The sequence below is a fragment of the Rhea pennata genome, chromosome 29 (genome assembly GCF_028389875.1).
Source record: "Rhea pennata isolate bPtePen1 chromosome 29, bPtePen1.pri, whole genome shotgun sequence".
NCBI classification, from domain to species: Eukaryota; Metazoa; Chordata; class Aves; order Rheiformes; family Rheidae; genus Rhea; species Rhea pennata.
In genome coordinates this window covers 2,969,637-2,994,279 of record NC_084691.1, presented here as the reverse complement: position 1 = coordinate 2,994,279, position 24,643 = coordinate 2,969,637, and the positions used below count along the sequence as shown (strand labels likewise).

General features: G+C 59.9%; 1 protein-coding gene across 2 annotated transcripts; it reads left to right on the top strand.

The window, feature by feature from the left end:
- Nucleotides 1-990: 990 nt before the first annotated feature.
- Nucleotides 991-24,424, top strand: SP1 (Sp1 transcription factor). 2 transcript variants are annotated; one of them, XM_062597169.1, is made up of 6 exons: nt 991-1,081; nt 2,524-2,618; nt 3,362-4,856; nt 18,560-18,728; nt 19,339-19,538; nt 19,884-24,424. In XM_062597169.1, exons 1-6 carry the CDS (start codon nt 1,075-1,077, stop codon nt 20,201-20,203), a joined length of 2,286 nt encoding a protein of 761 aa, XP_062453153.1. In that variant the 5' UTR covers nt 991-1,074; the 3' UTR covers nt 20,204-24,424. The 2 variants fall into 2 exon arrangements, with proteins under 2 accessions (XP_062453153.1, XP_062453152.1); XM_062597168.1 differs by lacking the exon at nt 991-1,081 and adding an exon at nt 1,959-2,163.
- Nucleotides 24,425-24,643: the final 219 nt, after the last annotated feature.

Genomic DNA, 24,643 nt, shown 5'->3' with positions numbered 1-24,643 from the left:
AGGCACCGCGATGGTGACAGTCCCTTGTGGCGGGGACCTAGGGGTGTCGCCCGGGCAACGCGCCGGGTCGGGACAGGGATCCGGGCCCTGCTGTCGTGACAGGATTGCACGGACACGCTGCACGCGGTGTTGTGACGGGAGGAGGCGACTGGAGGGAAGGCTGGTGCGGTTTGTGACACGGCCCCGGTTATCGCGACGGCGGGGCCGCCCCGGGCGCGGCCGCCCCGGCCCCGGCGGCTCCGTGCTCAGAGCAAAGCGGCTGCAGCAGCCAGGGCGGAGCCAGAGTCAAAATGGCGCCTTTTCCGCCACATTCCCGGCGCCACCAAGCCGTCCCTCCAAGGGCGCAGCCCGGCGGCTCACCCCGCCTCTTCCCGGCCCCCATTGGACAGTTTGAGACGGATCGCCGTTTTCATTGGCGAGCAGCTCCACTCGGGCCGACCCATCCGGCCTCCGATTGGGCAGCCGGCCCATCAGTTTCCGAGCCCGCCTTTCCTAGCTGCGCGGGCCGCGCGGCGGCCTGAAGGCCGGTTGGCGGCTGCTCACGCCAATCACGCCTGCGCCCCGCCTCCCGCTCGGGGCCGCCGCCCATTGGCCGCGGCGCGCGCCCATCCCGCCACGGCTCACGCCGCCTTGGCCGCTCCCATACGGGGTCTCCCTGGGAGCCCGCGCGGGCGCTGATTGGCCGCCCCCGACGCCAGCCTCCCCCTCCCCTCCCGCGGCCGCCAGCGCCCTCCCGCGCCCCCATTGGCCACCGCCCGCGGCGCCCCCCCTCCCCCACGGGGCGTGGCCGCGGGGGCGGTGCGGCGCGGCGCCCCCTCCCCCCGCCGCCGGCCCGCCCTCGCGCCCTATTGGCCGCACCGCCCGCCACTCGCCCGCCCGCGGCGGCTCCCCATTGGCGGAGGGCGCGGCGGGGGGCGGGCCGCGGGGCCGGGGCCGCGGCGCGCGGCTCCCTCCCTCGGCAGCCCCTTGGCGGTCACCGGCGGGGTTAGGCCGCCTCGTCAGCGAGCCGGGCGCGCCCGCCCCTCCTCCCCCCCCGCCCCGCCGCCGCTTGGGCTCGCCCCCCCCCCGGCCACCATGAGCGGTAAGGACGGGCCCACCGCGCCGGCGGGGGGGGGGGCGCGAGGGGCGCGCGGACACACACACACACACACACCCGCACCCGCCCGCTCGGAGGGGCCAGCGGCGGCTCCGCCCCGCGCCGGGCCGGGCCGCGCCGGGCCGGGCCCCGCCGCGCCGCGCCGGGGGGACCTGCCGGGGGAGGGACCCGGGGGAGGGGGGAAGGCCTCGGGGGAGGGACCCGCGGGGAGGGGGGCCGGGCGCGGGCCGGCGGCCGCTCTGCCGTGCCCTCCCTCCGCCCCGCCGCCCGCGGGGAGCGGGAAGGGGGGGGGGCCTCCACCGAGGCCGGCGCGGGGGGAGGGGGGGGAGAGGAGAGGGTCACGGGGAAGGGGGGGCGATGTAGAGGGGAGAGGGATGGCGAAGGCCCGGGGCGGGGGGGGCGGTGGGAGCTTCGGGGAGAGGGGCAGGCCCCAGGGGGAGGGGAGGGAGCGGGAGCCCCGCGGAGGGGGGGGGGTTGTGCGGGGGGAGCCCCGGGAGTAGCAGGGGGAGAGCTTTGGTGGATGGGGGGGGGGGCAGAAGGAGCCAGCCGTGGGGGGGGGGGGGAAGAAGAGAGCTATAGGGAGGGGACCCTGCGGTGGGGGGCAGAGGCACGAGGAGGGGGGAGCGGAGCTGTGGGGAGAAGGCCCCCGGAGCGGGGCGAGAAGCCGTATTGAGGCATTTCTGGGGAAGGAGTTGTTGGAGAGGAGGGGGGAAAAAAACACCCTGGGAGCAACCTGGGGGATCGTGGAGGTGGGGGGCAGGCCCCAGCTCCTTGCGGGTGAGCGGTTTCGGCAGGGAGGGAAGGTTTTGTGGAGGATCGCAAGGGGCTGCTGGGGGGGGGGGAATCCGGGAGGAGAGGGGTTTTAGCAGAGAGACGGAGATCCCCGGGCAGCGGGCTCGTGAGGAGCACGGATAGGGGAATCCGAGCTTGGATGAGGCCTGTCGAGACTGGGGATCCCGGTGGGCTGGATCTGCTGGGGAAAACCCCTGGGCAGGGCAGGGAGAAGGCCTCAGGGGGTGGATCCGCGGGGCGCTGCCGGGGCCAGCCGAGGAAAGCCCGGGCAGGAGGTGTGCTCCCAGGCCGACAGGGAAGGGAAAGGGGAGGCCCGAGGAGGCCCGAGGGGCCAGGGAGTGTCTCGAGCAGGCGGGGAGGAGCTGGGGCCCAGAGCACGGCCTGTTCCTCCTCCGCCTGTCCCGGTGCCAACTCCCCTTTGGCAGCTCCCTCCGCTTCCCAGCCCCTTCTCGCTGGTGCCGGAGCAGCGCCCGGTCCACTCGAAAGTGCCTGCCAGAGTGCCTTGGCCTCTCCCTGCCCCAACCTCCTGCTTTTCCAGCCCCATAACTCCCCTCATGTCCTCGTGTTCCTTTTCCTTCCCATTGCTCTGCTCAGAAATGTGTTTTAACTCCGACCGTTGTTTCCTGCCCACACAGACCAAGAGAGTCCCGAGGAGATGGCTGCAGTGAAGCCCGAGAAGGGCGAAGGAGATGCCAGCAGCAACAGCAGTGGAGGCGGTGGGGAGGGCCAGGTGAGTGTAGGGAGAGAGGAGGTGCAAGGAACAGCCTGAACTCGATGGCCTCCCAGCTCCGCTTGCCCCAGGGACTTGCCGACCTCATAGCAAAGTCCAGGGCCGGGGCGGGGAGCCGCGCTGAGGTGTTTGCTTGGCACGGCCGAGCTTTGCACAGGCTTCTCTCCCCAGGGAGAGGAAGAGAGGGTGAGTGAGTGACAGGGGAGCGTCATGCTGCCAGACGCCCCGCTGGAACGTGTTCAGTGGAGAGTGCCAGCCCAGAGCATGTTTCCCTTCCTCCCCCAGCTGTGCATGGTGCTCTCAAAAATATGACATTCACCCCAGTTCCAAGTAACTGCCACGGCCCCGATCGGCCCTTTTTCTGATCCAGATGCCCAGATGCCATTGTACTTCCTAGGAGTTGTTCTCCTGTGGTGCTGTAAGGAGATTCACTCGTTTTGGGCTGGAAGAGACGTCTCTCTCTGGGTTTTACATGCAATCTCCCTCCTCTTTCCTCGCCCTCCCTCCCGGAGGGCTTTTCTCTGTCGGTTCAGTCCGTCCCAGCCTGACAGCCCTGTGTCTGGCAGTTGTATTTTTCCGGCTGTGGGTGGGTTTTCTCAGGAAGGAGTGTTTATCTTTTCCAAGCATGCTCCTCCCTGGCTTTTTTTTTTTTTTTTTTTTTTTTTTTCCTCCCTCCTCTCCTCTCCCCTTGCCCTGCCCACTGGGCCGCCTCCTGTATCTCTAACTCCTCCTCTCCTTCCCAGGAGTCCCAGCCTTCCCCGCTGGCTCTGCTGGCAGCCACCTGCAGCAGGATCGAGTCTCCCAACGAGAACTCCAACAGCTCCCAGGGCCAGCAAGGCGGGAGCGGCGAGCTGGACCTCACGGCCGCTGCCGCTCAGATCGCCCAGTCTGCCAACGGCTGGCAGATCATATCCACTGGCTCCAGCACGCCGACTCCTTCCAAGGAGCAGGGAGCCAACGGCAGCAACGGCAGCGACTCATCAAAAAGCCGGCCCGTGAGCGCGGGGCAGTACGTGGTCACGGCCGCCTCTAACCTGCAGAACCAGCAGGTGCTGACGGGTCTGCCGGGCGTTATCCCAAATATCCAGTACCAGGTCATTCCCCAGTTCCAGACCATTGACGGGCAGCAGCTCCAGTTTGCCACCACCCCTGCCCAAGTCAATGTGCAGCAGGATGCCTCTGGCCAGCTGCAGATCATCCCCGGCACGAACCAGCAGATCATTACGAGCCGAGCCGGGACGGGTAACCTCATCGCCATGCCAAACCTGCTGCAGCAGGCTGTCCCCATCCAGGGTGTGGGCTTAGCCAACAACACCCTCTCAGGGCAAACCCAGTACGTGGCCAACGTCCCCGTGGCTCTGAACGGCAACATCACCTTGCTGCCGGTTAACAGCGTGGCAGCTAGCCTGGCCCCCACGTCTCAGACGGTCACTCTGAGCAGCTCCGGCTCTCCGGACAGCAGCTCCCAGCCAGCCACCTCGGGCGCTGCCATCAGCTCGTCCAACATGGCCACATCTCACGCTAGTTCTGGCTCCTTTTTTACCAACGCCAACAGCTACTCCACCACCACCACCACCAGTAACATGGGCATCATGAATTTTTCCAGCAGCGCAACGGTGGGAACAAATGTCCAGGCGCAGACACCCCAGAGGGTCGGCAGTGTCCAGAATTCGGACTCTCTGCAGAGCCAGGTTTCTGGGGTGGCGTTGCAGCCAGGACAGCAGAAAGAGGGGGATCAGAGTCAGCAGTCGCAGCAGCAGCAGCAGATCCTGATCCAACCTCAGCTAGTCCAAGGAGGGCAGACCATCCAAGCCCTCCAGACCACCCCACTCTCTGGCCAGACCTTTGCCACTCAAGCCATCTCCCAAGACGCCTTGCAAAACCTGCAGCTCCAGGCGGTCCCCAACTCCGGGCCCATCATCATCCGAACGCCCACGGTGGGGCCGAACGGGCAAGTGAGCTGGCAAACCATCCAGCTCCAAAACCTTCAGGTGCAAAACCCCCAAGCCCAGACAATCACCTTGGCCCCCATGCAGGGAGTGTCGCTGGGGCAGACGGGCAGCACCAGCACCACGCTCACCCCCATCGCCTCCCTCCCCAGCGGCACTGTCACGGTCAACGCTGCTCAGCTCTCCTCCATGCCAGGCCTCCAGACTATTAACCTCAGTGCCTTGGGAGCGTCTGGGATCCAGGTGCACCAGCTGCAAGGGCTGCCGCTGGCCATAGCGAACACCGCTGGTAAGTCCTTTTCTCTCAGTCCCTTTTTGTAGCTGGACAGAGGAAGTTTAAGACAAAACCGCGTTGCCTTATTCCCGTTAGAGCGGCGACCTCCAGCCTGCAGGCCTTGGGCTTTGCGGTCGCTGCGTGCGTGGCACCGTTCGGGCCCTGCGGGATTCAAAGCGTTTGCGTATCTGCGCGAGGGCTGGAGGAGGGCGCAATCGGTGCGGAATCGAGCTGGCAAGTGGCCCAGCCCTTCTGCTTGCCCTGGGAAGGAAGCTAATTTCCAGAAGATGCTGAAACTTACTTTAGGGAGTTGCTGAACTAATTAACTCTTTTGCGGCTGCTTGCTTGGGGAGCCCCCGAGAGTTAGGGATGGGACAGAATTGGAGGAGATGCCTGCAAATAGGGAAAGAGGGAGACAGAGAGAAAAAGCGACAGAGAAGTGGGAAGACAAGTAATGCCAAACGCAGGGCTAAGTCGAAAGTGAAGTGTGGTTTTGTGCGGCGCCGCTGCCCTGCCCTGACGCCCACACAGGGATCTCGGCAGCGGGGTAGCTCAGTTGGGATGGGGTGGGCAGGGTAGTTGGAGCCGAGTGCAGATCGTTTGCTTGACTGCAGGAACCGGCAGGAAGAGTCGCAGCTTGTTAAGATACAGGAAAATAAAGAGCTTAAACCCCTCTCTTCCCCACCCTGCCTCCTCCAAGAAAACAAACAAACAAAAAGCCCTGGGGAATTTCCTTGCAGTGGCAGAAGAACAGGCTGTTTAAGTATATATTTAGCCTAAAGTTGGGTGCTGCTGAGGGACGCTGCGATCTCATCGTGCCCGGGATGGGCCTGCGTTCGCGCCCCGGCTGTTCCCCCAAATCGATTCTGTGGTGTCCCAAACACCCCCTCCAGACCTGGGGTGGGGGCTACATCAAAACGCAGCCTTGAGTTTGGGGCCGCTCGGCTTCCGCTTGGAAATGCTCTGCCTGCTGTGGAGAGGGAAAACGAGCGAGAGGGTCGTAAGCTCCTGGCGTGAAAGAAATCGGGGCTGAAAAGGAACTCTGCTTGTTTTTTCAATGTTTGACTTTTGTTCTGGCTCCAGCTAAAAAGGCAGTTGCTAGATTTAGTCACAGCTGAGAGGCAGCAAAGCTGTTGCTCAATCCAACTTGCGCTTCCTTCTCGCGAGAAAAGGAGGCTGCTCTCTCGGAGTTGTTTTGCAGCAGTATTTTGGGCTGTTGCTACAGCAGCATGGCTCGCAGTAGTCCACGGGTTTATTACAGACAGGATTAGTCTGATCTCTCTGTGTAAAGCAGGTCCTTGGATTTCCCTGAGCTGCGAGACTTGCTCGAACAAGAGCAGATTCATTTCCGAACCGAGAGGGCGGTTGACAGCGCGTCCTCCCTTTTACGCGTGGAAAGCGTGGGTGGTGGCGGCTCTCTCTTGTCTTCGCGTGCTCGGATTCACCCGGACCCCGCTGGCTTGCAACCGCGGGGTCGCTCCGCCGAGTCGCGGAGCCGCTTGCGTCAGGCCTGCTCGGCGTGCTTGTTTTGAAAGCGCCGAGGAGGAGAACATGCCGAGAAACGCATGGGCGACTCCTAGTTCCTGTATTTGCGTGTGGCTCTGCCCTCGGAGGTGGGGCGGGGAGGAACGCTCCAGAGACCACCCATCGAACCACTCCGTGCTTAAAAGCGTCCTCCTTTTTTTTTATTATTATTATTTATTTATTTATTTATTTTTAGCTCGGCGGCGTGTGTTTAGCTCTTGATCTGCAGTGACGACTTTGCCGTCTGATTCCGGCTGAGACGCCGAGAACGGCGGCTGCGAGTCTCGCTGTCGCGCTGTTTCTGAGCTCTGACGATGTGACATTCGCGTGGGGCTTTGATGTTGTTGAGTTTGAAAAACCGAGTAGACGGTACAGTGCAGGGTTCAGGTTTCAAAGGGCTTGCAGGGACCCACTGAGATCACGGCTCCGTGATACAGTAAATCTAGTTTTAGGGCTCCTGGGAGCAGGTCAGAAAGGCCGTGGCTGGGACAGACAGCCCCGATCTGCTCTGCGCCCTGGCTCTGGTGCATTCAGATGATTTGGGTGGGTTAACTCGAGGCTGGATGAGATTATTGTCTAGATCTGCTGGTCTAATGTTGCGATGGGTCTCTCTGCACCCCCCCGACCAGCAGAAAGCCCGTTTGCAGCGGGCGCTGAGCCAGCCAGACCTCGCGTAGGTGCGTCACCGCCTGCCACGCTGGCTCCGTGTCGTGGGCATGTCGCTGAGCGATCCGGCAGGCTGCGATTCAGTGCTGATGCTGGGGGGGGGGGAGTGGGCTGCAAACTCGCCTCTCTTCTGGTCTCCGCTCACTCGCTGATGGCCACGGAAGAAGGCAGTTTGTTCCCCACCCCGCCTGTTGTTCAGTTGAAAATTTTCCATGATGAGCCTTCTCTTCCGCTGCCGAGGGCTCTGCAAGCGCGTACCTTGCCTGCTGGAACTCTCTGCGCTTGCTTAGTGCTCGAGGCTAAGATTTGGGAGGGTTTTTTTTTTTTTTCAATCAGAAGAAGCCCTTCTGCTTCAGAGGGAGGTGAATGGAAAACAAAACCTCGCTGAGGTTGGTTTGGGAGGGGAGGGTTGCAGCTGGTCGAAGGCGCGCCGCATCCTCCAGGCCCCTTAGGTTTTGCCACGTGTCACGGGGCTGGAGAAGAGCTCGCCTGCGCTTCGGAGGGTTTGGGGGAGCCGAGCGTGCCTGGCAGCGTCGCAGAGCCGTGGAAGAGCGCGGCAGCCGCCGCGTTTCCTACCGCTGCCCTGCAAGAGGGGCCGAGCTGTCAGCTCAGCTCTTCCACCGGCTGGTGGCGATTCCGGGTGCTCCGGAGCCCGGGATTATCCGCGGTTAATAGAGGAGAGAACGGAGCCGTTTCCAGCTCTGAATTCAGCCCTGAATGCCCACAGCCGTAGAGAGCAAATGGTGCGGATCTGTGTGGCTGAGCTGCTTCAAAGAGCTGAGCTCTGTTTCCTTTGGAGCTGACAGCCGAGCCGGTGTCCCGGCTTCGCTGCCGCAGGGAGCGCGTGTCTCCTGCCTGAACCCCTCTCCGGGCCTTTCCCCTCGCCGGCGGGCCGAGGACAACTCTGGGCTGCAGCTTTCCTGGCTCTGGGTTTCAGCCCCTCTGCAGGGTTGGGGCAAGTTGTTGATGAGATTTCTGCTTTTCAGTTTCTTTTTTGCATACTGGGGAGGGGAGCAATCCCCTGGAGAAAACAACGTCGAAAAATATCTTTTGAGGCTCCTAAAATCGGCCTTGTGTTCTTAACGAGCGGGGCAGAGCCTGATGCTCTTTGCAAACTTCATTCTGCCCCGTGTTTGTATTAATTAGCTGATTGCATCCTGCTTGCTTTGTAGGCCATCTCTCCTCCTCCCCGGCATTAGCTGGGCAGTAAATTATCCCCCCCCGCCGGGGCAAGATGTCCGAAGGTCTGTGACCGAAACGGGCTGGTATGTGGGCGAACAGGCCGTGCAGCAGGCTCTGCGGCGAGGGGGGAGGCACGCTGCAGAGCCGGCAGGGCAGGGCAGGGGAATTCCTTGGCTGGCAGCGCCTCGAGAGCCCACGGATCGGGCCGGGGCGGATGCCACCGCTCCTTTCCGCGCGAGTGGGCGGCGGGACTCCATCGAGGCTGAAGAAAAGGGGGTTTTAGCCGGGCGCTCTCTTTGCGTCGCCCGGCTCCGGCGCTCACGGCGCGAAGCGAGGGGGTGGACGTGGCAACGCTCCAGCGCCTGGCCTCCGCGGGTCGCACGCCGTTCCTCCAAGCCCGCGGAGTGGCAGCAACTAGGTGTCACCCGTGTCTCCGGCTGGCCTGCCCGGGGAGGAGGCAGCTCAGGCGATGCCTCTTTGCACGGCTGCGAAAGCCTTGCGGCAATCGGGGTGGGGGAGATTTCAAGAAGCTTGCGATGCTGTGGTTTCTCTTCCCCTTTCGCCCGAGCGCCGCAGAGGAGCGGCAGAGGGGCTTTTTAGCTCTGTGCCCGTATCTTTTGCCAACAGAGCGGCTCAGCCCCGCTTACCCATCCCTGCCGCTCTCCAGGCGCTGGCGAAAGCCTTCTGCTTAGTGCTCCTTGCCTTGGAGAGGAGCCCTGCCTGGCTCGAGCATGTGCTCGATAAATAGGCTGCCGTCCCAGGGAGCACGTCTCGGGACGTCAGGCAGCACCAGTCCAGCTCCGGGGAGCGCTCCCTCACCCCAAAGCCCCACGCGCCCCCGTGTCCCGTTGCTCGGCCCCATTGGGGCCCGAGATGCCGCCCCGCTCCAGCTCTCCGGGGCCGTTATGGCAGGACCGGCTCCGTTTCAGGGCTCGGCCCATCGCTTGGATGAGAGCTCGTGGTCGAATCGAGTGGTCAGGCGTAGCGAGGGGATCCTTTAAAAGCAAAAAAAAAGGGAAGAAAAAACCCTTGGTCGGGGAAGTAAACCCTTAAAATCTGCTTGCCAAATGCATCCCCAGCTCTGCGCCGTGATTTTGTCCTTAGAGGGTTATTCCCAGCCATCGGGGTACTGGCACAAAGACCCGATTGTCTCCCGGTTGCTGTTTTTAAGAGGAGCTTTGTAGCCGGCCTCGATGAGCCATCCGCATGGCATGGGCCGCGGAGCGGGGTGGGGGGGGACGAACGCGGCCGGTCTCGGGCCGGCGAGCCCCAGCAGGACCTCTCCTTAGCGCGCCGTAATTGTTTGTTTCAGTACGCCCATGACATCATTTCAGAAAATAATTATATTGTGAAATTTCCTTCTCTGAACTCTAGCCGGGCTGGACTTGAAATACTCCCCCTGGCTTCCTTGGCTGACCTCTCGCTGTACCGTAATAAAGAGGGTGTTTTATTGAAGAAATACACACATCCGGAGAGCTCCCTGCGTGCGTTTGGGGAGAAGAGAGCGATCCCCGTTCGGAGCTCGCGTCGCTACGAGCCGGCTTCGGCCGAGAGCCGTTTTACGCCCGCTTTGAAGCCTCGGTAACAAATCTTTAAATTAGGGAGCGTCGCTCCTCCGAGCCAGCCGAAGCGGCGGTGCTAACGCGCTGTCGCCATCGCGTAGCAGCTGGAGGCTTTACCACGCGAGGGCGACCGGCCCCGCTCCTCCCCGCCGCTGGCGAACTGGGAGCGCGTTGGCAGCCGCGCTGGTCGGACTGGTTCGGGGCTCGAGCGTCCTGTGACTCCTCGCAGAAGCGTTTTCCCTCGCGCGGCGCCTCGCTCGGCTCTGGACCGTCTCGCCGGTTTTGTCGCTCGGGTTCCCACCGCGCTTGGCCTAATCTTTGCTTTCCTTTTCTCTGCGCAGGCCTCGGCCCTGCCTCTTCCTCGCCTCTCCGAGGAGCGCGGTCTTTATCGTCCCTTTGCAGGAGCCGGATCCCGGGTTGAGCCTGCCGCGGCGTTGTCAGCACGGCTCCTACCCGGAGCGCCGGCTCGGGTGCCGGCTCCCGTCGTGCAGGCCCCGGGGCTCCCTCTCCCCATCGGCGCGGTGCGCCTAAATTAAAAGCCTTGCGAGTGGTGGGGCTCGTGGTCCCCGTCTCTGCAGAGAGGTGATCAAAAATACAGGTTTTGAGGGCCTGGAGAAGCGGCCGCCCTTTACTTCTCCAAGGAGTGTAGGAATCCGGGCGCGCTGAGAAATGCCTGCAGGAATTCCCCCCTTTCTGCTTCCTCTCCTGCGTGTGCCTTGGGCCTGGCTCAGGCTGGCAGCTCGGGGGTGGCCTCTCCCGTCACAGCTGCGCTTTTTCCTGCTTTGTGACCCTCCGCGGGTCGTGCGGGGCCTTTTCTTTACTATCCTGATGTCTTTTTTTTGGCGGGCTCGGTAGGGCCTGTGTGCGCCACCCGGCAGAGATGCTCTGGCTGACTTGGGTGCCGGTTGCTGGTACAGCCCTGCTCGTTTGCCCTGGCAGGAGCGATCCCAGGGAAGGCTCTGCCAGGACTAGAGGGGCTTATCACGGTTTCACGGCGATGCAGAGTGGAATTAAAAGGGGCAAAGGAGATCTGTATTTCGGTTTGCAGCTTGGCAAAGGCATTTAGTGAGTCTGGGGGAGTCGGAGATTTTGCGAATCGTCCCCGGTGACCTCCTAGTTCCGCTGCACGTCCCAGCATCGCCGCGCGCAGCGGGGCTGGATGGACACAACGGCTTCTCGTGCAGCCAGCGGAGCTGGGTGGAAAGTAGTGCTGGATCCGGCAGCGCTGCGCTTATTTATTTTTTTCCCTCCAGAGGAAGTGTAATTTAATGTGACGCGTAGAAACTTCCAACAATTAAAGGATATCGCAGAACTTGCCGTGTGGCTTTTCAAGTCATTAAACTCCAGATTAAAATACAATTACTCAGTGTGCTGCAGTCTGACTTCGAAACTGCACCATCTTATATAGCCAAGTACCATGTGTTCCCTGCTCCGCTGTCCATAACTCAGAAGAATTATTAAGATAGAGCTTGGCTAATTTACACGAATGACTTCCACTGCAGATTAACTCATTTTGCAAATTAGCGAGGAAATCAAATGAGATAAAAATCAAGGGGACTGCATTACAAAAACGTACTTTGTTCGTTTGTGTAGCAAGTGCAGTTTAATTGTCTTTGATCTGTCTGGAGTGACTGTAGTGGAGTATTTTGGGGAAAGCAATGCACACCAGCTAGACAAAGCTTTGCACTGCCACCCTGGGCTTTCCGACTCTCTGCCAAAAAAAAAAGAGGAGGAGGAAATGGGGAGAAACTGTTAAATTATCACGAGCTAGAAAGGTTTGATTTGGTCTTTTTTTTGCAGGCATGTGCCTGCTGTCTGTCACCCGCTGCGGAAAAGCGCCTCGAGATCCGCCGAGAGGTTCGGGGAGCCCCGTGGGTTACGTGTCGCTCGTTTTTCGCCAGCCTTTTCTTTTAGTCTTAAAGCTTCCTGTTGCCTCTTAGCCTCTCTCCAGTTCGTCTGGAAGCTGACGTTGCTTTCTCGTGCGTGCACATGCTCCGCTGGGTGACAATTTACCCCCTTCTTCCTCTCTAGCCTGTGCAGAAGTGCAGCTGCCAATGTTGCAGAGTTTGCACAAGAAACTGTTTCTTCCACGTCCTCCCTGAGAGTGAACATCGAGTCTGTTTCCCGTCTTCCAAGGTCAACTGGGGTGGGTCTAAAAATGCTCCCATCTTGTATCCACAGGGCATTTCTCACCTCGTTTTAGTCTGCTAAATAAAACTACTAAACTGAAGCGTTTTTCCTCCGACGAGCAGTTAGAAGACAAGAACCACCTTGTCTTCAAAGACGCCACGAGCCAAGACTCCCCGGGCCTTTGGTATTTAACGTGAGATTGGCAAATTACTGCCCCTCTTCCAGGAGGTTGGTACCCCCATCCCGGGCCAGTGGAGCAGGGGCTCCGTTTCCTCCTGATTTCCTACATCACTGCCCACCAGGTTGCTCTCCTGTTTCTGTTTTGGGCTCCTGTTTGCTTGGGTTTGTTCTGCACAAACCTCCCTACCTGCCAGCCCCGCTCTCTCTTCCCCGCTGTTCCCCATCGTTTTGGCCTGGTAGTTCTAACTGGCACCCTTTTCTTCAGTGCTGTCACGCAAAGTTTGCCGAGTGAATTTATTTTTAAGCCTGGTGGTGCTTTCTCGGCGCTCACAATCCTTGCAACGCTGTCCGCCCGTGCCAGCGTTCGCTCTGATGCATCAGCAGCAGAGGCCGTGTGCGTGCGGGCGGGCTTGCAACTGCGTCTCCGGAGGCAGGAGCAAGGCAGCCCAGCGTGTTCACAGCGCGGTTCGGCGTCCGCGCCGGGCGGTCGCCCGGCTCTGCCCGCGGTGAGGGTGAAATGGATGCAGGCGTGAGGCACAGCAAAGCGGAGTCGGTTCCTGTTTGCCGATGGCGAGGCCCCGCTCCTGCCCGTGCCACGTCTCTTTGCAGGCAAGTCCATCTTTGCTGTTTGCTCCCCAGGGTTTTCTAAGGAGAGAAAAGAGGGGGAAAAAAAAAAGCTGGTCTGCTATTAATATGTTTTTTAAGTACTTCAGTGACCTGAGCATGGACCAGGGACTTGGCAGCCTTCATGAAAGCTCTCGTCTTATAAGTAATCTATTTAAGTGGAGATAACACTCATAAATTATCCAGCTGGTTTCTCTCCACTAAGTTTTCTCCTGAAACTGCAATATTCTGGAGACTTTGGTGCGTCCTGATATGTGAAGAATGAAGCATGTACATACAAGATCTGTCTTCTCTTCCTGTAATTTATTTATACCTTAATTAGATGCAAGCCATAGATTACCAGAAGGAAGATTTGGGTTTTTTTTTCTCCTCCGTATGACATGCCAACAGGCTATAAAATGCTGCGTAGGCTTTGCATGTTTGAAGATTGAAGCAATTCCAAGAAGTCGGGGCTGGATTGTCCCCCTCCCAAGGGCTTGGACGTAATTTGGGGAGAACGTGTGCGTCTTCTCCTTTCTTTTTACAACAGTTCTCCCGGGATGGCACATATGCGACAGGGAGATCTCTGATCAGTAGCTGTAGTGCAAGCTGTCGTCGCTGACTTACAAAGCCTGAAAAACTTGCAGGTTCCCTCTGTGCTGGTTTTAGACCGTAAACATATGTTGCAACAGCTGGGGAGGGGGGACAGGTCTGAAAAGGTTTTGTCCTAAAATTGCTAAACTTCACAGGGAGCGCAGGAATGTTGCTGACTAGGTACAGGAGGGTGCAGCCAAGATTTCCGAACGCGGCGAGAGATCGTGTCTGCTTCGGAGAGACAAGCTTGGGCTCCTCTTTCCCTTCTCTTGCCCCACGCTGCTGCTGGGGCTGAGGAAGGGGTGCTGGAGGAGGCGCTGGGAGCCCGTGTTTAGGGGCTGGCGGTACTCGCCCCGCGGCGTTCGCTGATACGGTGAGCCTGGGCAGCGCTCGCAGCGCGGGCTCGGTTTGTCCCGATAAAAGAGGCCGTTGCCGGGATCTCTGGGTTAGAAGTGAAAGCGGAGATAGCGGCCGGAGCGCGTTACGCTCGGCTGTGTCTGCGTTAGAGGCTCTGCGGGTGAAATACTAGCAGAAGACAACTCCCTTCCTCCTACCCAGCGGTGCTAAACCGCCCAATCTGGCCTGGGCGCTGCAAACGGTATTGACCTCGGCGGCGCTTTCCGGGGCGCAGACGGCCTTTGCCATCGCGGTCGTTACGTTAACGCCGTTCCCAAAACCGAACCTGCCGGTCTCGACATCAGTAGTGGGCGACGTTTGCAGCGTCGCTCGGCCGTGACTCGGTCTGAGCGTGCTGCCACCTTCCCTCCCCGCCGCCGGAGAAGGGGTTTGGGTTATACCCTGCGCGGCCGCCCTGGTCTCCGGCGTTTGCTGGGCTCCCGGACGCTCGGAGGGAAGCGGCGTGTGCCCTGGGGATTGCTTCGGAGAAATGATTTTGCCCTTAATCCAGGGCAAATCTTTTGTTAGGTTAGCTGGTTGCTGGAAATAGGAGTGAAGAGAGGAAGGCCCCCGCAGCAACTGGCGGAGCGGGGAGAGGGTTGAAGCCGTTGAAATCCGCAGGCCGTCGGGATTTCCTCTCGCCTCTGGGGGGGAACCGAAGGGGATTGCCGTGGGCCGTGCGGTCTTGGGGGCCGGCATCGTCCTTTAACGCCCGAGGCCGGGACGCGTGGGGCGAGGGAAGCGTCTCGCCGTCGTCACGTGGAAAACATCCTGGCTTCTGCTGCGGCAGCGCCTGGGGACTCGTGGCTCTGCAGCGGAGCTGGGTCCCCCGTGACGTAACGAGCCGCGGGGCGAGCGGATGAGTCAAGGCTCGTTTCCTTGATTGCGGCTCTTCTAGCTTTTGCTTTGATGCTTCGGGTTTCTCTGTCCTAGAAGACAAAGGACTTGGCAGCGCTGCCCCTTCCCGGTCAAATCGGACCCTCTCGCCTCGCCTGAGCTGGGGGCAGAGCAGCCGACCCTAAATTTCAAGCCTCGCTTTTGGAGTGACCCTGCTTGGAACAGCCGGGCTCGTATCGCTGCCGTGGCCCGGAGGAGTGAGATTGGAGCTATACCCCTCGCCGGGCACCAGATGGACGCGAGAAGAAGCCAAGACGGTTCTCGTCGGGAGCGTGGCCCGTCCGTACTCAGAAATCCCTCGGCGGGCGCGCGAACCTTTCGCAACGGCACAGCCAAGCTGCGGGGCATCGCGGAGCTTCGCCGGTCCCTGAGCTCGCCAGGGGTCTGTGTCTGACGGCTTTTGTCCGTATCCGAGCTCGGGACCCTGCCCCGACTCCTCTGCCGAGCTTCCTCGAGGCACCACTGACACCTGCTGGTAAAAGCCGAGCTGCTGAGCGCGGATGAGTCCTTGGGAAGGCGGCCGGTGCCAGAAACTCTTCGTCACCCCCGCCTTTGCTATCTCGCGGTTGTGAAACTCCCTCCTGGCTGCGGGAAGGAAGCCCGAGACGTGGCCGATGAACGCAGCGGGCCGACGCAAGCTTAGCCTCCTCCTTCAGCGCCGCTGCCTTGTCTGTGTGGGCTCGGTGTGTTGCCCCCCCTGCCTAGAACCGGTTACCCAAAAAAGCTGGGGTTTAAGGCAAACGTCGCTCATTCGCTGAAGATGCTTGTCCCGGCAGGGCCTGGACGCCAGCGTGCGTGGAAATCGCAGCCTTGTAACGCTTATGCTCCTCGATTAAGCACCGTCTTCCAGATACCAGAGGAAGAAGATGGACTGAATCCTTTCCGCTGTCCTTTATGACTTGGGGTGAACAAGCATCATCCAGGACCCCGCGGCATCGCCAGGAGGAGCTGAGACTGGCTGGCCACGCGACGGCCACGACCGGCTGGGCACGGCGAGGACGGCGTCCCGCTGGCCAAAGACCCGAGTACGGACGGGGCGTATTTACGAGGCGGACGGCAACGGCAGTCCCTCCTTCGAGTCGCTGGGCGCTTGGGGCCTCGTGCTGTAGCCGAATTGCCTTGTCCGGAGGGGACCGCGAGCGTCCTGGTGGCCGCACGCAGCCTGTTCACGTGGGGACTTGCTGCCTCCGGCGCGGCCTTTCTGCGTGGCTCGCACTTGCTCGTGCAGATCTTCTTCCCTTTTAACTCATCTTTGTTGGAGCCAACCGAGGCGGCTGCTGCTGAACGGCGTCAGGAAAGCCTCCCGAGGGGTATTTTCAAGGAGGACTCAGCCAGACCCGGCCTCATTTCTCAGCGGCGCGAGAGGATCTCGGGCAGCGAGTGGCAGAGCGCGGCGTTTGCCGTCGGGAACGAGGGCGCGCGAGTGCGTTTGCCCGCGTTTTAGCTCAGCCCCACGTGTTCACGCGGTGATCTCTGCCCTGCCTGATCGCTAGCTCATTGCAAGGCAATTCGTAGGAAAGAGGAGCACAAATACGCCGTGACCCTTCCGGCTCCGCCGGGGCTTTGCCCCCCATCCGACAGAAGCGGCTCGACTCTAAAGCTCTTGTTAGCCCTGTTGGCATATGTTAATTGTGGCTGAGAAGAGATTACTCAGCCTACCGTCTCTGCACCCCGTACGGCTTTTCAGCATGAAAATAATCAAGCAGTGGAGCTTGAAGGGAAATAAAACACTTGTGAAGTGTGGATGGGGTTATTGGAGAGGCAATTAGATGACGGCATACGCGGAGAGCAATAAAATGGAAATGAAAACCGATAGGCTTAAAAACTTCCTACCCCTTCACACTCCCCCCGTTACGAACGTTTTATGTTTGCCCGCATTTGAGAGCTTGTCAGCGCTACCCTGTAATTCCTATGGTTTTTATAATTGGGAATCGCTCCTCGAGAGAGAGCGGGAATGTGTTTCATGAACAGCGCCAGATGATTTTTCAACTTTATATATCTGCCTTTCTGTAATCGCAGTAATTAACCAGTGAGCACATGCCGATAATATCTTTGCTGATAGACACTACAAACAACTGCAGTCTTGCAGCCTGCTTTATTTATCGCTGCCTTTTTGGGGCTTTTGGCGGGAGGATTTTGCATCTGCTCTGTGCGTTGGCTCCTGCGTGGTTGCTTTCATCAGTTTTAAATGAAAGATGTGTTTTGAAAGGGGAAATCTGGACTGCTCAGCCCAGAAACCTGGGGAAAAGCAGGGGGTATAAAGTAAAAACTGGAAAATGTATACTAAAAAGTGGAGCGTTTCTGGTGTTGGCACAGGAGGGCAGATCTCGTTTCCTGGTGTCTCTGTTTCTCTCAGTGCTGTTTTGATCCTCAGCCCCGAAAAGCAGATTTGTAATGGAAAAATGAGCCCTCTTCCGGCAGGGAAGGCTGAGAGAGGTCTCTAGCGGCTGCCTTCCCTCCTCTACCTCTAAAAACGTACAGGTCTCAGTGAAAGGGGTAAGTCTGGGGAGCCGGGAAGCGATTGCAGAATCTGCCGCTCTCCTGTTCTTCCTCTAGGCAGCAGGTCCTGCGGGGTGAGATTTCTCAGGGACCGGTCCTCGAGTTCGTCCCGCTGGAGCTCTGCCAGATCCAACCGCGCCGCCCGTCCTGCTCCCGCAGCCCGGTACCCGGCGCTGGCTGCGGTTTGAACCGGGTCCATTAGTGCCGGAAGCGCTTCCGTTGTAACGGGAACCTCTGGGAGCAGGAGCTGAGCTTTTCCCATTAATCCGGTCTGGTTTGGTGCCTTTTGGGCCCGGCCGGTGTTTGATCTGTGCAGAGCATCTCTAGGAGCCGCGTGTTTGGGCCGTCTGCAGGTGCCTCCGGCTCTCTGCCTGCGGACAGCGGTGCAGCCCCTTTCCGAGGTGGAGCGAGCCTGCGCTCAGCTACAGCTGCCGAGAGTTTGGGAGCAAACCCCCACGGTCGGACGGAGATTTTCCTCCTGCTCAATCCGGATTATGCCTTTCCCTAAAAGCGGGGGCGGACGTAATCTGGCGATGCGTTTCGTCCGGCTGGAAACCTCGCCGCCGCGGCTCTGCTCCCGGGCTCGGTTAGCAGGACGCAGCTCAGCACAGCGCACGACCGCGAGGCTGCGCGTGAAGGCCGACAGCCTCCGCCTGCCAGGCAGGGAAGGAGAGAGAAAACAGCCTTTGCTGTTTGGAAAGCAGAACGTGGGAACTGGTGAAACTCTGGCCTCAGAGAAGTCAGTAGCAAAACGTGATTCAGAGGAGCCAGGGTTTCCTCCGCTATGTTTTGACGCTCGCTTTATCACTGATGCTGTTTCGAGCCGGCCAGTGCTGCTCGGTTTACATTTTTGCTCTGTTTTCTGTACTAGGTTTAACTGAAATAGCTGAAATAGTTGGCAGGTGGCTGTAGTGACGCAGGCAGTCTGTTTTTCTTGAGAGACGCGGTTCTTACCTCTGCTTCAGATGCAAGTCCGTGGATGCAGACCGATGTGGGGGGGCCACGTGTGGGAGCTGTGGGGACCACTGTCTTCAGTGGAGGGCAGGCGAAGACCCAGAGCTCTCTAGGAAAAAGCCTAGCAGGGGATTGCCAGGGTTTAGAAACACGGCACTTCATGGGAGGCAGCCTCGCAGGAGGAGAAGGCTGGAAGTAATAACTTCCTACAGCTCAATCAAGCTGTCAAAGCAAAAGGTTTGTCCGAGACGCTCCTGGCTTTGCAGCTGCCTGGAAAACGCAGGGGAAGGATTCGTACAAATCGATGCAAGCTAAAACCTCGTGGCTCAGCTTGCCGGATGGTCAGCGATGCTCTCACCTGGCTCCGGTGGGAGCCGGGTGGCACGTCCGCCCGTTGCTGCTGCGGTCGCGTGACACGGGGTAACCACGTGGAGAGCTGAGTCGTATCCGTGCAGCAAGACCCCTCTCGTTTCCGTTCTGTTGCTTGGGATTGCTGACGGAGCCCAGAATAACCCCTGTGTTTCCCTTTAGGCGACCACGGGGCTCAGCTGGGCCTTCATGGCACGAGCGGAGATGGGCTCGGAGACGAGAATACGGCTGTGGAGGAAGGAGAGACCAGCCCGGATCCACAGCCCCAGCAAGGCCGGAAAGTGCGGAGGGAAGCGTGTACCTGCCCCTACTGCAAAGACAGCGAGGGAAGGTAAGGCCGCTCGGCAGCGGGATCCAGCGACGCCGGGCTGCCTGAGCACCTCCGATCTCCCCTTAGCGGGCTGAAACCCAGGCTGTGCTGAGGTCCCGGTGGCCTGGGCCTGTGTTTCAACCCGAACACGGCTGTCGCTGGTGGGCATCTCCCTGTGCTGCCTCCATCCTCCACCTTGGCCAACTCCAGAGAGGAGCAAATGTTTGAGGAGAGCAGTTTACGGCCTGGAGAAGGGTTGTGTTTGAGAACACACCTCAGGCTGGGAGCTGCAGCCTCGCTTCTTCCCCTTTCCTTAAGCCATTTGGAGCCTTTCTCCCTGTCGGCAATGCTGCTGGGAGTGTTAATTCCTCCAGGTAACCCTTTCCCTTCAGCTGTCCGACAGCAGCTTTGTATCACCTGAATTACAGCGAGGTAGCTGGCTAGCAGCGCTCTCTTGGTTGGCAGACGGGTGGGCACAAATTTTGGCCGCTGTGGCTCAGCACTGACGGGAGCCTGGGAACACCATCGAGCAGGGTGCCTTGTTCAGCAATGTTCTCCCCACTTCTGGTTGCCTGGAGCACAAAGGTGCTTTCAGGGTTGTTTTAACGCGCTTTTTTTTGGACTCTTCCAGGACCTCTGGGGATCCAGGTAAAAAAAAGCAGCACATCTGCCACATCCCAGGCTGCGGGAAGGTGTATGGCAAAACCTCACACCTCCGGGCTCACCTGCGGTGGCACACTGGAGAGAGACCCTTCGTGTGTACCTGGGTCCTGTGCGGGAAGCGTTTCACCCGGAGCGATGAGCTGCAGCGGCACAAGCGCACGCACACAGGTGGGACCTGGGGCTGGTGAGGGTTAGGGTACGTGCAGAACGGGCCGCGGGGCCGGCTCTGGCCTTCCCAGCCCCTGTACCGCGGTGCTTGCGGACGTGCTGGGATGTTTTAGCACCACCAGCCGCACAGAGCAGCGATAGATCTGTTCCGTCGCACCGCACGACGGGAATCCTTTCTAGGATTTCCAGCCCCCAGCAAAGGGGACAGGCTCTGCCATACGGTGCTGGTAGCTGTTTTTTTTTTCCCCTGGGGCCCTTCACCGTGTTTCTAGCCTGGGAGAGCATGGTGCTGCTGGGGGACCGGCCCAGCCTCCGCCTGACCCTTCTCTGCTTCTCGACTTCCAGGAGAGAAGAAATTCGCCTGCCCCGAGTGCCCCAAACGCTTCATGCGGAGCGACCACCTCTCCAAGCACATCAAGACCCACCAGAACAAGAAGGGAGGCACAGCCAACAACGTGGCCATGAACGTCTCCGCCGTCCCCATGGACACGGGGGCCTCCGCCGAGGGCAACGGCGGGCCCACGCCCTCGGCCCTCATCGCCACCAACATGGTGGCCATGGAAGCCATCTGCCCCGAGGGCATCGCCCGCCTTGCCAGCAGCGGCATCAACGTCATGCAGGTGGCCGACCTCCAGTCCATCAACATCAGCGGCAACGGGTTCTGAGGGCGAAGCGGGACGCGGGCACCGCGGGCGACACGGCAGCGCCGGGCGGCACGGGGCCGAGAGGCGAGCGGAGACGGAGCTGGGAGCTGTGTCACCGCGAGGGCGACGTCCCTGTCGCCCTCCAGCACTAAAGTCCAGCTCCTCTCACCTGGGATCGCAGCCTTCCTTGAGCTGTCCGACCTCCGGGGCCCGGTGACCACACACGAAGGCCAGAGCTATATATATATATTTTTTAATTTCGGCTTGACCCTATTATTATTATTTCCCCCCCCCCTTCACCCTTTTCCTCCACTCCCTCCCCGATATCCGACTGCCCCTCCGTAGCTAGCCTTCGATGCCATCATGCCTTGGTAAATGTATATGATCATTGAAATACTTTTTAGCAAAAAAAAGAGAAAAAAAAAGGAAAAAAAGAAAAAAAGATTCTATATTATTATTATATATATAAAAATATAAAATGTGTTCGTTTGAGAGAGGAGAGATTTTGCTGCGACCATGGCCTTGGTCTCTTTGATGCCTTATCTTGGAACAGGTTGACCCTCTGGGGCAGTTCGGACAGTGCCCGAGCTGTCGTTCAGATGCTATATTACATTTTACATTGTAACCTTTAAAGAAAAAACACAAAAACCAAGTCTTTTTTTGTACGCTTTGCTTTTAGGTTGTTCTTTTAATTTCTTTTTAATTATTTGGGTGAGGTTTTGCTTTCCCCCCCCCCCCTTGTAAAACAGCTGCCCTCTCCCTGCCCTTCACTGGACTTTTGATCTTTATTTTAAGCGGACTTCTTTGTGAAGAGCCTTCTCCTCCGGCTTTTTTAATCCTCGCTCTCGCGGGCTGAGCGTAAGCTGTACATGTGGAATCAATTTGTAAAGGATTTTGTGCAGGTTCACTCGAGCTATTTACCAGAGGGTCTGGGACCCGGTGCGTTGGGGTAATTGGGGTATGGCGGCAGACGGGCTGGGAGGTCCTTCGAGGCCTCGGGCAAACTTACTTTCCTGCCGTCGTTGGTCTTAAAAAAAAAATCATAATTATCCTAAAAAAGAAGAAGAGCAGCGCCTCCCGAGCTGGTCGGCTGAAGGTGTTGGTGTTGCTTTTCCACCTTAGGGAGGTCGCTGGCCGCCGCGGGTCCGAGCGGAGACGGAGAAGCGGCGCGTGGGGCGAAGCGGCGGGCAGGGCCCCGGCTTTAGCTCGGGGTGTCGCCTCGCAGGGTTTGGGGGTTCTTTTTCTTTTTCTTTTTTCTTCCAACACTACTGTACTCGGCTCCGAGGCATCACGCTTCTGCCAGGCTTGTTGTTTTTAAAAATAAAAAAAAAAAAATCAGGTGTTGGAAGTTGGGAAAAACTCCCCTTCTTTTCAGGGCACGACTTTTCCCACCCCGCCGAGGGGCCAGGAGCGGCCTCGGAGCGCTAGACGGCTCCGGCCTCTTCCTTTTCTTCTCCCCCACCCTCCTTTTCCTGCTCCAGTCGCGAGACAATATCTGCCCTTTCCCTTCCCGCCTCCGGCTGTAAACAGGCAGGAAGGAGACGCGGGGAGGCCGGGAGGCGCTCGGCTCCGCTCCAGAGCGCCGGCCGCCCTGCCGGCTGCCGCCCTTGGCGGGATTTCATCGGCGCGTCCCGCAGCCGGTGCCTCCGGCGCCTCCAAAACACCCGTCGAAAGCCGCCCCGGTGGGGAGGCGCGGACGGGAAGGGGCTCTTGAGCTCTTCCATTAAATCTCTTTTGTTTCCGAGCAGAAATGTTGGGGTGAGACGAGGCGGAAGCGGGTCTGAGCCGGCGATGAGAGCGCCCTGTCGGAAAGGCGGCCGCGGGCGAGGCGTACGGAAAGGTTAGAGCTGAAACGCTGCCGGCAAACCGCGGCCGGGGCAGCCAAAAAGCAGAGCAGACGCCGTCGGTCGCGGAAACACCCGGCGCGCATCTCGGATGGCTGAGCCGAGCCTAGCTTGGAGGTGGGAATAGCGTTGCTGGCAGGTCGAGGGGGACGATCCGGCCCCCGTACGCGCCTGGAGCGGTGAGTCCGGTGCTGGACTCCCAGTATAGGAGAGCTGGAGCTCCTGGAGCGAGGCCAGCGAAGGGCTGCTAAGATGGTTGAGGAACTGGAGCATCTCATAGGATGAGAAGCTGAGAGTGCTGGGACTGCTCAGCCTGGAGGAGGCGGAGGGGGGATCTTCTCCACGCGTTGAAGTATCTGAAGGGAGGGTGTAAAGAGGACGGGCCAGAGTCTTCCCAGCAGCGCCCAGTGACGGGGCGGGAGGCGACGGGCGCGGACCGAACGTTCATCTGAACGCGAGGAAAAGCTTGTTGGCTGCGAAGGGTGACGGAGCCCTGGAGCAGGTTGCTCGGAGAGGTGGCGGAGCCTCCGTCCTTGGAGGGGGTGGTGAGAAGCTGCCCGGACACGGTCCTCGCAACCTGCTCTGGGTGACGCGGCCTGAGCGGCGGGTTGCCCTCGGTGATCTCGGAGGTCCGTGCCAGCCTCGCCGAGCTCCCGGCGCTCGTTCCGAGAGGAAGGCGGCGGAGGCGAACGCGGGCGTCTCCGTCTCGCGGGGCCCGCGACGCCCGCCGGGTCTGCGCTGCTTGGACGCGTCTCCGCCGGCTGGGAAGCTGGGCAGGGGCCGGGCGCGAGGGGTCCCGGGGGGAGCGAGGTGAACCCAGGCCCCCGAATCGCGCCCGCAAGCGGCGTCCTCCTCCCTCCCGGCGGAAAAACGAGGGCGATTCTGCTGTATGTTTTTCAGAATATATATATATATATATATATATGTATATTTTTTTTTTCCTTTTTCCTGCTTGAGGATAACCAGGAAACTTCCCCGGGCGGCAGAGAGCCAACAGCTCCCGCGGAGACACGCGTTCCCCCTCCGTTCGCTTCCCTTCCTCGGCCGCTCCGGCTCAGCCGGGACGCCGGGAGGGAGACGCAGGCTCTCGGCCGGGGTTGCCGAAAGAGCGGCTCGGCTCGGCTCGGCTCGGCTCGGCGGAGCTGGAAAAGCCTTCGGAGGGGAGCTAAAGCGGCGCTAGGTCCCGCCGCCCCGTCCGCTCGCGGAGCGGAGCCGCCGGCGCTCCCCGCTCTCCCCGAGCCCGGCCGCCGGCACGTTTCCCGGAGCGGGATCGGCTCGCCGGAGCCGCCCGAGCTCCCGAATCGCGGGGCCGAAGCCGGCGGCCGAGAAACCCCAGCCAAACTGTGAAGCGCGAAGGTGTTCGTGGTTGTGTTTTTCTTTTCTTTTTTTTTTTTTTTTTTAAAAAAAAAACCCTTGTTTTTACAGAACTGCAGGGAGGGAGGAGGTGACCGTGGCAATTCCTCCGGCCGATCCTTTCCGCTCTCTCTCTCTCTCTCGATATATATTTTTGCATTTGTATATTTTTATATAGGAAACTTTAAGCATTTGTATTTTAATAATCTGTGAAGCACTATGAATCCCCGCAGCGCGTCGTCTCCGTGTCCCGTCCCCCTCCGTACTGGAAGCTACAGAGAAATCGGTAGAAAGCAGTATTTTTTAATTTAATTTTTGGTTTCTTTTAACACACACACACACACGCACGCACACACACACACACACACGGCCCGCTCGCCCCGGCCCGGGACCGCTGCCGGCTCGGGCTCCGGCAGAGCCGTTCTCCGGGCCCGCAGGGAAGCGTCTCCCGCTCGCCGCGTCCCAGCCCGGCTTCCCGCCGGGGCTCAGCCAGGAATCAAGTGCCAAAGCCCGGCCCGGCGCCGCCGGGATTCGGGGACGATCGGAGGCTTTTCAGTTCATTCCCTGCTCCACGCAGCCCCCTCCCCGAACGGCTCCGACGGCCCCCCCGGGGGAGCGAAACGTGCCTTGATATCCGGGCCGGCGGCTCCGGCTTCGGCTCCGGTCCCGCGTCGCCGCCCGGCCACGCAGCATGTTGGGGTTGGGAGGGGGCAGCCCGAAAGCTTCCCGAATCTCCGAGCTTTAATCCGCCGTCGCCCCGTAACCTGGAGGAGCAGCCGGGCGCCGGGCGGGGTGCGAGCCGGCCCCGGCCCCCTCCCGCAGCGCCCTCCCACTGGCAATAACTCTCGATCCGCGGAAAGACTGTTTGATCTTGTAATAACGTCCGTGCTTTTTTTTCCTTCTTCTTCTTCTTCTTCTTTTTTTTAAAAAAAAAAAAAAAAAAAATCCGGCGGCCGGTGTAATGATGTCTGAAACACGTTTTCAAAAAGTGCTATTTTTTTGTACAAAAGACTAGATTAAATGTAGTTTTTGGCTCCTTTGTAAACGGCTTACGGCTTTTTTTTTCTCTCTTTTTTTTTCCCCCGTTTTTGGGGGGCGGTGGGGGGAGAGGGCGAAGCCGCGGACGCGGCCGAGCTGGGGAAACCGAGGCAGGCGCGCGGCTCCCGCGCCCGGGGATCCGAGCGCTGGCCGCCCCCCACCCACCCGCCCGCCCGACCCAGGGCACCCTGCCCCTCTCTCCTCCCCGGCGCCTTCCTCCACCTCC